General features: G+C 31.9%; 2 protein-coding genes across 4 annotated transcripts in view; one reads left to right on the forward strand and one right to left on the reverse strand.

Annotated features, from left to right (window-relative positions):
• Nucleotides 1-2,975, forward strand: part of LOC101493955 (2-C-methyl-D-erythritol 4-phosphate cytidylyltransferase, chloroplastic) — a 6,242-nt gene extending 3,267 nt beyond the window's left edge. Inside the window, exons 9-12 of one of the 2 annotated variants that reach the window (XM_073363815.1) lie at nucleotides 578-646; nucleotides 732-778; nucleotides 1,055-1,145; nucleotides 2,675-2,975. In XM_073363815.1, the coding sequence (XP_073219916.1) occupies nucleotides 578-646; nucleotides 732-778; nucleotides 1,055-1,145; nucleotides 2,675-2,743 (276 nt within the window). In that variant the 3' untranslated portion in view covers nucleotides 2,744-2,975. Of the gene's footprint in view, nucleotides 1-577; nucleotides 647-731; nucleotides 779-894; nucleotides 1,021-1,054; nucleotides 1,146-2,674 lie in introns of those variants that run through there. The other variant, XM_073363816.1, reaches the window with a different exon arrangement.
• Nucleotides 2,976-5,813: 2,838 nt separating this feature from the next.
• On the reverse strand, nucleotides 5,814-12,814 carry LOC101493429 (protein STICHEL). Of its 2 annotated transcripts, XM_004499300.4 has the most exons (7): nucleotides 12,676-12,814; nucleotides 10,173-12,166; nucleotides 9,818-10,037; nucleotides 8,455-9,000; nucleotides 7,093-7,774; nucleotides 6,240-6,324; nucleotides 5,814-6,156 (listed from the first exon to the last, which is right to left on the reverse strand). In XM_004499300.4, exons 2-7 carry the CDS (start codon nucleotides 12,114-12,116, stop codon nucleotides 6,061-6,063), a joined length of 3,573 nt encoding a protein of 1,190 aa, XP_004499357.1. In that variant the 5' UTR covers nucleotides 12,117-12,166; nucleotides 12,676-12,814; the 3' UTR covers nucleotides 5,814-6,060. The 2 variants fall into 2 exon arrangements, with proteins under 2 accessions (XP_004499357.1, XP_004499356.1); XM_004499299.4 differs by lacking the exon at nucleotides 12,676-12,814 and having other exon boundaries at nucleotides 10,173-12,580.
• Between the last annotated feature and the right edge of the window lie 2,645 nt (nucleotides 12,815-15,459).

A 15,459-nucleotide genomic window follows, 5' to 3' on the forward strand; every position in this document is an offset into this window, starting at 1 on the left:
TTCCCTGGCATAAAGCCTACCGTCCTTAAAAAACTCCAACTGTCCAAGATACCCCTCAATCTCCCTCGCGACGAAATATAACAAAATTCATCACACAGATAATCCACACCCTCTCTCTGCTACATCAGCATTCTTTCTCCTACCCTAAAGTGCGTAGGCATTGAAAATTTAGTGCCTAGATACTAAATTTTCTTGCCACAACGATAAGAGACAATAAGGAATCATATCAAGGTGCACTTCAATGATGAAACAAATCAACTAAAAAAACCCCCAAAATACTAATAAACACTAAATTTTAGGGAAATTAGTCATTTTCTTGACTTTAAACCATGTAAATTTGCACAACTAACATCCTTCTAAAATAATTTTGGTGCAAGTTATTAATCTTAGTTGCATTTTTGTTTGTTCATACTTGATTAAGTATTAATACCTATGAACATAGTTGTGCATACTAGAAAGTCTTTTAATTAAGAATGAAATTTTCATTTTGTGTTTGGATGTATATATGCATGTAATTTAGTCCTTTTCCCTTAATGGACTTGTATATAATGATATTCGTAAACTAATCTTTGGGCAGGCAAATACTGAATCATTTGTGGTTAGAACATTGGACAGAAAAACGCTATGGGAGATGCAGACTCCACAGGTCAAGCTGCAATACATGACAGTGTATATCTCATTTATTTTTGAAAACTTACTCAACTATTTACAATGCTTATCCATTCTTGCAGGTCATCAAACCCAATTTGCTGAGGGAAGGCTTTGAGCTTGTAAATAGGTACTTTCTTATTCTTAAGCCTAATTTATTTGCAAAGTATCCTATTCTACAGTTATTTATAAACCTTAAGAATTAAAATCACACTGTCACCACTCTATTAACAAAGAGCTATACAGACACATACTGGACAGCCGGGTGAGTCACCCTCACCCGTGATAAAGTCAGAATCTGCGATAAAAAGTTTAGAGATTTTTGTTTTGCTATCCGCAACAATGTTGAGAAAATAAGTTCCCTTTCAGAAACTAACAGCTATTTTATGTGCAACCTTCTTCACAGAGAAGGTCTTGAAGTTACTGACGATGTGTCTATTGTGGAGCACCTTAAACATCCTGTTTATATCACCGAAGGATCTTATACCAACATCAAGGTACTCAACTATATTCTCTCTTGGATACTTGATGGTTAGCCATTTATTTATTCTATATAACTACACAAAGACTTAAATCTGTAACTTATATCATTCAGCAGCGGATGATGCGCTAGTACTAGCACAGAAAAAGCATCTGAGCTTATGAGAATTGATAAATATTCACAGAATTAGTGCTCATCTAAGCTATTTATCCAAACTTCTCCTTGATTAGAGGTGTACGCGGGTTGGGTTGGGCCGGTTTTGACAAAATCCATACCCGATCGATTATCTTTGGGTTGAGTTATGTTTTAAACCCGTATTTTTTCATTTAACCCGAACCGACCCGATTCGATCAAGAACGAGTTGGATTGGGTTGACGGGTTATACATAAATAATAACTTGTTTTTTTATTTTACTAAAAATATATTGAATGAAAATATATTTAATATTTGAATGTCTCGAAAACTATAGAATTTCAGTCACACTATTCAATTCTTTAAAAAAGCCAACAACCTCTACACAAAACAATAAATCCAAAAATCTTCAAATACATAAATAAATTCAACAACAGTGAATCAATAAAATATGAAAATTCATAATTCTAAGCAATGTCAACTTCAAGTCCAAACACTTAACAAGTTCCTCAAATTATGGAATAGAACAATTGAGAATCTGCAAAAAGTTAAAGCACTTCAAATCCAAACACTTAATAAGTTCATCGTTACACATAACTCATAGATTTAAATGTAAAACATTTAAACTAAATTCATTATAAGCATAAGCTTTTGCATAAACATCATTTTTGCTTATAAATAATATTTAACTAAAAAATTTTGTATTTAACAAATGTAAAAAATTTAAATTAAATTCACATAAGCTTTCAGTTCATATGCAAAACTATAACAAAATATAATATTTAAATAAATATAAGTTATGAGCACTTGCAGAACAGAAGAAGAACGTGGCACCAGCGACGCGGCTGGTAGAACAAAATAAGAACCTGAACCAAATATAAATAAGTTTCAACGGGTCGGACCTGAAAGTGACTGAGAACGAGTAAAACTCGGATTGGGTTGGGTGATCAGGTTGGCGGGTCGACCCACGCCCATATAAATCCCTACCCTTGATGCTTGAAAACTTTGCACTTTTGGGCTTCAGACTAAGATATCTTAGGTTGGACCCATTAAGTAGAATTATGGCTTTGTTTAGTCTATTTAAAACCAGCTGACTTTTTGTCTTACTTATATTTCATATTTGATTTGTTTCTTGTTCTCACTTTATTTTGTTAACATATTAAGTATCCTAAATTATTTGTCACAATAAAAGTATCCTAAATCATGTATACTATTCAAAAATGATTTTTTCGACAAAAGTTAGCTTTCATTTAAAAAATAAATTCACTAGTATAACAATGATCTTGGATTTTATTTTGTACATGTTTTGACTTAATCTATCACTAGTACTGAAGTGTTTTTTTAGAACACTGGCACTGAAGCATGTAATGCCCCTTGATACAAAATATATAAACTCTTTGGGATGTTTTGCAGGTGACTACACCTGATGATTTATTACTGGCAGAGAGAATATTGAATATAAATTCTGGGGAAAGTTCTTAATAAAGTTTTGCCAATCTCACAGTTGAAGGGAAATCGTTATTAAACATTTTTTCTTCAATAGATTATTATTTTTTGCCCTGCAACAATGCAACATGGTGTCTGGCAGCTCAAACTGTATACAAGTTTTTTAGTTAACTCTGTAACTTATTGAGATTTGTGTAAAAACACATGGCTCTTGCTTAAACCAAGGGAAGTGTTTCCGCATGGTAGGAGAAACCTACTTTCATTACTAGAGCCGCATGCAATTTGATGGTATTAAAGAATCTTTAACCAAGTTTGGCAAACATAATAAAGGTCTCGATTTTCAAATGTTTTAAAGAATCTTTAACACCTGATATATTTATTAGTCATGTATCTTGATTTTCTAATTGAATATTTAATAAAATTCAAGATGTATTTAAGTTTTTTTCTTTCAAATAATAGTTTTAGTTATGATTGATTGATAACTTACACTTGTATAATTTTTGTTATAATTTTTTAAACTCAATCAAATAATGAAACCAAGGTAAAATACCTAAGGCCACGTTTTCTTTGAATATATATATATTTTTTTTAAATTGTGTTAGTTTTACTTTTCAAGATTTTTCTTTTAAAAAAAAAGAGATAAAACATTTTTGAAATGAGCAACTATCTACACTTTTAGAAAGAATAAAAATATCAAAATAATTATTTTTATTATTTTTAACTAACATTTAATCTATTCTTATAATTCATTGACCACTTTAGTTCACTTCATGTGTCTCACTTATCTTATTAACAATTCAAAATGACATATTTTACAAAATAAAATGTTTAAACAATGTAAACAAGTCTTAAAAGTTATTTTGGTTAAAGTTATTTTGGTTGGAGGTGATCGGGGGTAAAAATAAAATGTGAAATTATAACATTTTCTTTATAAATTTTAGTGGCTTGATTTACTTTTTTGTAAGAGAGAGGAGTCAAATCTCTCTCTTCTAAGCTAATTTTAGCCTCCATAGCCTCAAAAAATAGAGAGATTTAGAGGAGAGAGAATATTGATTTAAATTATATTATATATAAATTGATTTTAAATATTATAAAGGTGAAAAATAATTTTAGATTTCAAATTCTATTAAAATTTATCTACTCTTAAACGGAACACAATATTTTAAAATTTATTTTTTCATTCTCTCCAATAATTTATCTCTTTCATTGAACCAAACTATCTTAAATAAGGAGGTTGAACCATAAAAAACAACAATCAAAACTAAATTATTTTAACAAAAAATTAAATCATTCCACTTGGATATGAATCTTGGTGGCATCCACAATGACAAAATGTTCAACTTAATTTCTAGAAGAACGGGTAATTTTGGCTGGATGTTTTTGAATGAACCAAACTACAAATATATATGCATTCTTTAAAATGGCATTTCCTATTTAGACTAATCAATCAAAAGAGAATGAATATCAATTACTACAGTTGGCTATAAAGCTCTATAGAAATCAGATGATTGAAAAAAATTTATCAACACTTAGATAGACACTTGTAACATTTTAAGCAATATCACATGTCTTTAAAAATAGAGAGAATCTTTTAAATACTTACAAAAAATTTATATACTAAAGAAAATCTTTTAAATACTTACAAAAAATTTATATTTATTCCTTCAATTGCATAAACGGATTAGAAAGAATAAAAATATCAAAATAATTATTTTTATTATTTTTAACTAACATTTAATCTATTCTTATAATTCATTGACCACTTTAGTTCACTTCATGTGTCTCACTTATCTTATTAACAATTCAAAATGACATATTTTACAAAATAAAATGTTTAAACAATGTAAACAAGTCTTAAAAGTTATTTTGGTTAAAGTTATTTTGGTTGGAGGTGATCGGGGGTAAAAATAAAATGTGAAATTATAACATTTTCTTTATAAATTTTAGTGGCTTGATTTACTTTTTTGTAAGAGAGAGGAGTCAAATCTCTCTCTTCTAAGCTAATTTTAGCCTCCATAGCCTCAAAAAATAGAGAGATTTAGAGGAGAGAGAATATTGATTTAAATTATATTATATATAAATTGATTTTAAATATTATAAAGGTGAAAAATAATTTTAGATTTCAAATTCTATTAAAATTTATCTACTCTTAAACGGAACACAATATTTTAAAATTTATTTTTTCATTCTCTCCAATAATTTATCTCTTTCATTGAACCAAACTATCTTAAATAAGGAGGTTGAACCATAAAAAACAACAATCAAAACTAAATTATTTTAACAAAAAATTAAATCATTCCACTTGGATATGAATCTTGGTGGCATCCACAATGACAAAATGTTCAACTTAATTTCTAGAAGAACGGGTAATTTTGGCTGGATGTTTTTGAATGAACCAAACTACAAATATATATGCATTCTTTAAAATGGCATTTCCTATTTAGACTAATCAATCAAAAGAGAATGAATATCAATTACTACAGTTGGCTATAAAGCTCTATAGAAATCAGATGATTGAAAAAAATTTATCAACACTTAGATAGACACTTGTAACATTTTAAGCAATATCACATGTCTTTAAAAATAGAGAGAATCTTTTAAATACTTACAAAAAATTTATATACTAAAGAAAATCTTTTAAATACTTACAAAAAATTTATATTTATTCCTTCAATTGCATAAACGGAGATTGAATCCGTAACTCTGCGAAGCAATACATCACATGTCTCTCAACATGCAATAGTTTTTTTTTTTTTTTTTTTTAGTTTATAAGAAAAAAATATATACTAAGCTTTACGTGCTCCGGGCAAAGTAACTTTATGTGCACGCTCGTTCACATTCACAACTAGGCCAGCTTTTCATGAAAACTCTACTATTATAATCTTTTACCACATTAGTTTGAAATCAATTTCATCTTTCTTTTTCTTCTTTTATTACTTTGTTCAGTTGAAACAAACAAATTACAGTGCTAGAGTGTTGTTACTTGTTAGCTTTTCTCTTTATACATACATATAGAATTCTAACCTTTGTATTAGAGCCTTTACAGTTATCCGTCACTTGAAAGTAAACGATACTTGTCTTTGGAAGGATAAAGTAGCAAGAATGATTAAAGCAACTAAATTATGAATATAGAAAAGTAAAAAAGGTTTGACTGTTCCTTTTTATTAATTCCATAAACAAAGGATGAAGCAAAAGGAGAACAGAAGTAGAAGCTGCTGAACTACATGGATAATAACCTTCACATTTCACTCTCGCATCCTTGAAGAATCGCCCCAATCAAATAAAAGAAAGAAAAAGTAGGGAAAATTTCTACTAAAAACAAAAGGAAAAAGAATATCCAAACCAATGCCACCTTATCTTTTACACTCCTTTTTCTTCGGCTTCTTACCACACTCACCAAACAATGTAAAACGCCTAGCTTTACGCGCTCCAACTGGTGTGCCTTTTACCTATTTTCAACAGAAAATAACAAGTTCGATCAAACAACAAATTGTTATTGTTATTATTGAGACAAGTAGACCAATGAAGTTACCTTCACTGCCCTTCTGGTCTTGGAGTTGTTATTATTCCAACATAAAAATCCACAACCTCTAGCTCCTGAACCCGATTCATAACCCCTACAGAAAAATAATTAACAATGGCCGTAAGCAACAAATAAAGATGATTTTTGACACAAGCAAGTCAAATTTTGTGTTTTTTTAAGAGTTAGGAACTTGTGCCACATTATAGAGCTTGAGTTGTAGGTTTCATTTTAAGTTTTGTTTACAATGAAAATAAAATAAAAATAGAGCATTTAAAATTAAACTCTTAAAATTACGAATTGCAAAAGAAATTTCAGGATAGTACTCAAGCATGCAACTAATTTCATGGGTCAGCTAATTTCTAGGAGCCCCAAACAGAAAAATTCAAAATATACAAACTATCATCAGAATGATGGATAATCATTCCATATTATGTATATATACAATGCACTGAATGCAAGAAATAGGATACTAAAGTAATATTCGAAATACCACAAGCATGCATGTCAGCCATTATAACTGTCAAGTAGGCATATAAAGCACCAAGGAATTAACTAAAAACAAGCCAAAATCCCAAAAATATCCCACTCTTTACACATATCAGTAATTCTTTCCCAATACTTACCATTTCAATTCTACATTTTATAATAATTTCCATATGATTTATTAAAAGCATTGGATCATTTTTCCTCTTTAAAGAAAAAATCCTACTAGAAATTATTAGTTTGTGCATCCAAGAAACACTTTCTAAACATGACAGCTACTTTGTCCACCAATCAGGCAAGGAATTCACCAAGCAATTTGCTATAGTTTCTAATCATAGTTTAAAAGAGAGACAGATTGCACAATTGATGGAAGACTTACATGTTATCTTTTCCAGCTATTATTGCTAAACTGCTGTCATGCAATAAACTCGGGGGCATGGGATAGCACTCCGCCCTTTTACCAACCTGATCCTTCAGTGGGTCCCTTCCATTTTTAAGGGCCAAAATTTTAAGATCACTATTTGCGTCATCATCCCTATGCTGATGAGAGGAAAATCTTGTTGAATCCATGGACTCCATTGGGTTTACACAATAAGCACCATCCTGAGGCAGGACTTGATTCTTCTCAGGTCTCAAACGACTCAATGATCCAGGAGAACCTTTTTCTACAGCCTGTAACCAGGCGGTTTCCAATCTTTGCTCACGAATGATGGATTCAATTCTCTGCACTGGATTATCCCGTCTCCTTTCCCTCACGCCATTTCCTTCCGCCACAATATCTAATGAACCTCCATTCATTAAAACAGGTAAACTTGAAAAAGACTCGGTTCCATTCACATGACCTAGCCTATGTTCCTCCTCACTTGCCCCTGTTGATGCAGCTTGCTTTAAACCCGGCAGATTAACCTGATTTTCACCTTCATCCTCTGGCAAGAGGATAATTCTGACCTCCACATTGCGTCTAAGAACAATTTCCAATGAGTTTGTAATACTTCTTAAAAACCTTTCAACCCTAAGTTTAATATCTCCATCCCCAAACGCAACATATGCTACAAGTACACCTGCTAGAAGAACTACACATTAGGACTGGAAAACAATACATGACAAAACAAAAGCTGACTTAGTAATGAGGTGTAAAAGAGAAAAAAATAAATGAGGGGAAAGAACAGAGAGAGATGTGATACTGCAAAGGAACAAGAAAGAAGGTCAACAAAGATGAAAATATTAGATGAAAAAGAACTGTTAGAATATGTACAAATTTGCTTAGAGGGAAAAATAATGCATTAATAACATATTAAGATAATTTCTGCTATTTTAGGGATAACTGTCGTATGTTATTTTAAAAAATCTTATACTGCTAGGAACTTAATGTTATTCTTATGCATATCTACTAATTGCCAAAGTGTCATTAGCTTCTTTTAATGATAGAACTAGACATAACTGAACTGAAAGAGACGTATGCAGAAACAATAATGAAAAGCAAGTAAAATCATGCTTTGCTTAGTGCATACAGGAGAAAACAACTAGCAGATGATTAATGGATAGTTATCATCAGTAAAAATGATTCATTAGTGAATCGCTGACAGCTTAAGAATTTGAAATTTGTAGCAATAAAAAGCATCTAGTATCTGCTTTTTAAATGTGAAGAGCTTAGTAGACCTAGGTTTGAAACAAAAAAACATTTGATTAGAAGCAAGAACATCAGCAATAAATTTTGAGCAAAAAAATACTATTAGCTTACCTTGAACTTCAGATATGGACACAAGCTTTCCGTGATTGTGTAGCAGCTGTCTTAATGTCTTAGAGTGGCATTTCTCAATACAACATGCCCATATGTCACATAACTTCCCTGAATCTATGCATCTAAACATTGCATTCCCAACTATAAGATCATCAGATGAGACCACTGTAGAGCCATCATTTATAACCGGGCTATTTGACGGCTTTGATTTCAAGCTGGACGTATCCATTTGAAGGCCGGAAATGCCGTTTACTGCTTTTTGGTGGGAAGCAGGGGATGTTGAGTTGTGAGGCGTATATTGGAGGTCTGACTTGTGCTTGAAAGAAGTAATGTCTCTTGAAGTACTTGATGGATCATCTTCGGTTGTTTTGCAGCTCTGCCTCCTGCTGCTGCTTGACTGAGTAAGATCTGAAGAAGGTACGGAACCAAGCTGTAACAGAGTTGCTGTAAACCATGTTGAGCGTTCACTGGAAGTCCTTAACTGTTTCTCAGCCTCTGAGAGAAGCCTCAAAGCATTCTTTAATCTCTCCAACTCTGTTTCATTCACTGAGCATGAAATCCAAGTGCATAAGTCAATAATCATCCAAATGTAGGATTTTATCAGTATTAAGCATACAACACATATGACAATCAAAAGAGTTACGAAGCACTCCAAACATATAGGAGAAAATGTTCAAAGCAGATGTAACCTTCTCTAAACATGTAGTGTATTGATATTGTGTACCGAAGCCTAAAGGTCAAAACCATAAAACAAGATCAGGAAGCAGACCCAAATGACATTGTCGAAATTCATTATACTGGAGGACTTTTCTTTGTCAATGATTTGACAGTTTCCCAGCTGACAATTGTGAAGCTCCATAAATTACAAAGTAAAACGTTTTAAGAAATAGAAACAAGCAGTTGTGAATTATCTGATCAAATAACAAGAAGTTGCCATTATAGATCACATATTAATATGCCCAGCTTTCACAATTTCATGCAATACTAAACCTGAATAATAAATTAGTAGTGTAAACTACTTGTACTAATGAAAAACAGTAGGTCACATAAAGGTAAACAGATGATATATTTAACTTGGTCTACACACACTGAATCCATAAGCTCGTGCTTCATGATAAAACAGTATTATATAGCAAGACAATGCTATTATTAGTTCATCTTTGCCAATACACTTTCTGTTTTAGATGAGTTAGTGAACTACTTTTCAGTTACACTAAACTTTTGAATGAGAAATGGCACTGAACTTAGTAACACCCCAAGCTATTCTCTATGTTTTAAAGGTTTTTCACCATATCAATGCAAAAATTATGATAAATAACAAAAAGTAAAGATCTTATCAATTTGAAACAGAGCTTTCACTCACAATTTCGACCTCCAAAGGATGAACCGTCAGGTTTGGTATCAACGACCGTATACGATCCGGCAATGATGTCCATAATAAGACCAGCTAGTTGAGACATCAAAACCATTGGATCAACTCCAGAGTCCATCAATTCTCTGGATCTTTTCACCGTCTCTGCAGTGTCTGCAGACATTGCTAATTCCAAAAGTTCCAACAATTTTTCATCCGAAACAACTCCCACCTGTTTCAAGTAATATGAAACAGCATTATTATTTGTAAATGATATCCAAGCAACCACAATAAAAAATTTCTGTGAAAATCAAAAGCATTATCAGAACTGTTTCATTTCAAAGAAAAATAGTCACAACAAACTCACAAGTTCATTAACAAGAGAACTAGTGATTCTTTTCCCCAACAAACTTAGCTGTTCTAACATTGTCTCTGCATCTCGAAGTGAACCATCTGCATTCATGGCAATAAGGTCCAGTGCATCTGTTTCCACGTCCAGGTTCTCCTGAGTAGATATTTTCCTTAACCTGGTCACAATGTCCCCATCTTTAATTTTATTGAAAACGTACTTCTGGCATCGAGACTGTATTGTTCGTGGCACATTGTCAACATCGGATGTTATAAATATGAATACAACTCGCTGAGGTGGTTCCTCGAGAAACTTGAGAAATCCCAGCCATGTCTTGGAGGGTAACAAGTGACACTCATCGATAACAAAAACTGTATATCGCGAAGAGGCTGCCGAAGAAGACCCAACTGACAATCTTTTCAGCAGATACCTAGCTTTATCAATTCCTTTCTTATTAGTTCCATCAACTTCCATCATATCACTGCTCTTACCAGAAACGAAATCAGCACATTCCCTGCAGTATCCACAAGGCTTACTTTCATCAGAAGTCACACAATTCAAGGCAGCAGCGAATATCCTGGCAGTTGATGTTTTACCAGTCCCACGCGGTCCTTGAAAAAGATAAACAGGAGCGATTCGGCCCCTGGAAACAGCATTGATGAGTGAGTGAACCACAATATTCTGACCAATGAGTTCACCAAAGAACAAAGGCTTATACTTGTGAATGAAACTCCTACCGTTTTCGGAGGATCCTTCTTCATCCTCCTCCCCTTCCGCATTGATAAGCACAATCTCCATTCCCTCTTGACTCCTACAACTGGATGACCACCTTCTTCCATCCAACTTACTTAATCCCTCAAGATCAAGCTCTCCAAAGTTAGTAGAAACATCATCATCCTCATAATCACTCCTACCAATTCCAATAGATGAACCTTGTCTAACATCACCACTACTAGTACTAGTGAGCAAAGGAACAACACCTCCACCTCCACCTCCACGAGCACTCCTCAAAGGCATTCTCCTCTTGTGTGAAGCTGAACAAGATCTCCTGTGTCTTGAATACATAGATTGAGTTCCACAGAGAATGCTGCTACCTTTCCTCCTTAAAGTATCAGAAAGAGAAGGAGAACAACAACTCCTCTTAGACCAATAGCAAGGAATTCCACATCCTTGACGACCAGGCAGATCCAAACGGTCATCAATCTCGTCATCACCGTCATTGACGGAAGTGGTTGTACCGTCATAGGATCCAACTGTGCTGGGATAGTGACGGCGGCGACGAGCGTAAGTTCTGTTGTAAGAACTAGTTGACAATGCAGGGGTACTATAGGAATAAGAAGAGTCATCTTTAGGGCTTGTTCTAATGAAGTTGGAGGAAGAACGAGATTGATTGGTATGTTTGAGTTTGCGAAGAAGAATGGGAGAAGCGCCAGAAACGGAGTTAGAATAACAGTCGGAATCATCCTTGGTAAACGGAGAATGGCGGTGTAGTAATTTGTTGGAATTAGGGGTTAAGAGTTTAGTGTGGTTTGTTAAGAAATCAAAATGAGGGTTTGTGTTTTTGTTACACTTTTTCTTCTTCTTGTTATTATGATTAAGGAAAAAGGAAGGGCGGGTCCCAGCGTCACTCTTGGAATCGAAACCGTTGTCTTCTAAACTTGCAAGAAGGGAGTAAGAAGAAGAATCTTCTTCTTCTTCTTCTTCTTCTTCTTCTTCTTGGTTGAAGGAATTGTAGTTGTTCTTCCAGTTGTATAAGAAGACCTTGTTGTTGTTTTCATTGTTAATATTATTATTATTATTATTATTATTAGCAGAGAAAGAGTTGTTGTTGGGATCCCTGAAGAGAGTAGTAGATCTTGAGGATTTCCATGAAGAAGTTGTGCCGGGATCCCTTAAGACACGAGAAGCCTTACGAATTTGAGTGAGTTCCTTCTTCAAGTGGAGCCTTCTTGGATCACTCATCTTTTGCGCGCTTGATTCATTCACTTCTCCATTCAGTTACAGCAGCAGATCTGACACAACACAAAACATAACATAACAGAACAGAACAGAGTTAATGTTGTTAGTGTTAGCTTCACTGTGAGAAAATGAGATCAAAATTATGAGATAGTAGATAGATAGATAGTAAGGTGAGCTTCTTTTTTAGTTGACCGCCTATATCATATGAAATCAATCAATCAATATTCCTCTCTCTTTCTTCTTCTTCTTCTTCCGCCTAATTTTATTATTATTTTTAAATAGCTAATAGGATACGGTTTTCCTTTTTATTTATTTTTATTTAAATTTGGCGCTCCAAAGTGCAAGTGTGAAATCTTGAATTGAAATGTGCGTGTGTCTGTTTGTGTGGTATGGGATGATTGAATTTGAGTGTTTGTTTGCTTTCTTTTGATATGATGATAATGATGATTATCGAAAGTACCAACCACATCATCATCAATTAGTATTTAGCAGTAGTAGTACTAGTAACATGCTATGCGATGCGAATGAAATAGGAAAAAATGAAAAGAAAAAGAAAACTCACTCCACTCCACTCCACTGCAAACCAAACACCGAGACACATTCACACTTGTTGCTTTGCTCTTGCCTCTTGGTCGGAATCGGAATTTGGAATTTGGAATTTGGAATTTGGAATTCTTCTCTTTCTAAAACCTTTTATTCAACTATTACTTCAATCCATAAACACTAATATTATTAACTTAAATATCATATTTTGAATTTAATCTGAAATTTCGTATTTGGTGGTATTTAATAACGTGACAAGCAAAAAAATCTTTTATTCATTCACTTTGATTCATTTCTCATTTTTTTCACTCTTACTACTTTCATCCTTAATTACGCTCTCAATATCCTCTACATCTTGAGTCAAAAAAAATATCCGCTACATCATCACTTGCATTTAACTACCATCATACCCATAACATATTCATACTCATAATAAAGAATAATGCTTTTCTGCGATAAAATATACTATTTGGGTGTGTCTTCCGCTACTTTTCCTTTTATTCCTGTCTTAATTTTTTTGTTAACAGAATAATAAATACAATAATTGTAATTAATGATTACGTAATATTGATTGCCCTTTCTTACCAATCAAAATCAATATCTAGCTAGCTTGGCGTCATAATTTTAATTCCTGCAGTCCATATCAAAAATACTACTAAAAATAGAATATACAGTATCAAAAAATATATATTTATAATTAAAAAAATTGACTCGCTTGACAACTTAAATTTGTATGGATTATGTACGATTCACCAAATTAGTAAGCTTGGATCTCACTTAAAGTACAAGTCGCTATAGCACACATCATTCTCTTTAAGTCTTTTTTTAGAAAATATACAAAAAAAATATGTTAAAGACACATGTTATTGTTATAAATTTTATCTTAAAAAATTAAAATTATATATTTAACAACTATAAAGTTTAGTTTTGTTTTTCAACATAATTTTCTTTTAAATCCTAAAAGCACGGGTTATTAAGAATACATGTAAGTGAGCAACAACTATACCTTAAAGTTTTATCAATTACAATAATATCTAACCATCAATTATTTAAAATCTCACAGATAAATACTTATTATATTGTTAGGGTGGATTTATTTATGAATTTGTCTAAACAAAATAAAAATTTTATTAATTTTTTATATTTAATTATTTTTAAAGGGTTAAAAATCATTTTTTAATTTTTTATTTGGATGCAAGGGTTAAATATTATTATAATCTCTTAAAATGTTCAATTTTTGTTTTAAGTCTTATAAAAATTATATTCAACTTTTAGTTCGTATAATATTTTCTTGTCAACAATTTTAATTTTTGTTGTTAAGTCAACAAATATACACTCTTTAGATATTTTAATAATTTTTAATTTATGTGTTTAGAATATTATAAACATATTTTTTTACAAAAATTTAATTTTTTTTAACAAATAATAAATTAAATATAAATTTCAGTTACACTTAAAGGATGAACCCTTTTGATTTTTATAAGGGATAAAGGAAGAGAAAAAAACATGTTTAATTTTATCATAATTTTTAAAACAAACAAAGCTTTGAAAGAAAATAAAAACTTTAAAGAACAAATATTATGAATTACTATTGAAGATTGACTTTTTTAATTTAGTTGTAGCACACATGACACCACCACCATCATTTATTCAGCAGTTAACGGATACATGCCTACTTGAAGTCGGCATATGCCACCACCTTATTCAGATCAGCAGTTAGTTGAAGGCTTGAAGCTAAGCTACCAAGTGATACCAAATTCTCGCCTCACTAGTTTTTGGGATTTTTTCCCCTCTAAAATAAGTATTATTTTAATTTTAAAAAAGTAGTCTCAATAAATATCAGTCTTAATTTTCAATATAATATTTTTTTTTCTTTGATAATGCTTTTAATTATTATTATTATTAATAAAATAATTTTTCTCTTTCTTTTGATTATTATTTTTGTTAATAATACAAAAATTTGTTAATAAGCGTAAAAATTGTTTAACGACGTTAAAGGAGAGAGTATACCATAACCAATTTCATGCCAACATCATCATCTTTCTATTATCCTACAAGTAAATTAGGCACCAATAGTAACTTAGCTGAAAATAATTAGGTACAACAGTGACAATGACAAGTTGACAGCAAAATTTCATAGTATTTAGAATGAGTAATAGTCTTTATCTTTATGTCAATCGGTAAGAATTGAAAATTAGGCATGTATGAGCAGCCACACCTTCCATTCAATCTCGGTTTGGGGCATAATAATCAAATCTGAATGTTATTTATTGTTCGTGTACATTATAGCACATCAATAGTTCACAAGTATAATTTTAAAAGTAATTCTAATAAAAATCAAATATATCTAATATATATTTAATGATTTAATTGTTTAATGTAGATTTTTTTTTACATTGAATGTTATATAAATTAACTTATTCGATGGAGAGACAAACGTTGAAGAAGCTAATGTAACGTCATTAAGAAGCTGTGTCGTAGATAAAGAGTATCACGCTGAGGTCACAAAAACAATACATATGATATACTAACACAAAGGAGAGGGCGTGGATTGTAAAAATGGGGGTTACTTTTTTTTATATTTATTAAATTTTTTGACCCAATAAAATGTTAGCTTCAAATTGAAAGGAAATAAATTTTGTTTAAGTTACTTTTTTTAATTTATTTCTTGACCTAATTACATTTGCATGTTGACAATCAATCACGAACAAACATTCAACATCTAACAAAGGTTATCACAGTGAAAGAAAATGGTGACCGAAGAAATTGTCACTTTGGGGAAAAGTTTACGTGACCCCCCCCC

Source organism: Cicer arietinum, chromosome 7, assembly GCF_000331145.2.
Source record: "Cicer arietinum cultivar CDC Frontier isolate Library 1 chromosome 7, Cicar.CDCFrontier_v2.0, whole genome shotgun sequence".
NCBI lineage: Eukaryota > Viridiplantae > Streptophyta > Magnoliopsida > Fabales > Fabaceae > Cicer > Cicer arietinum.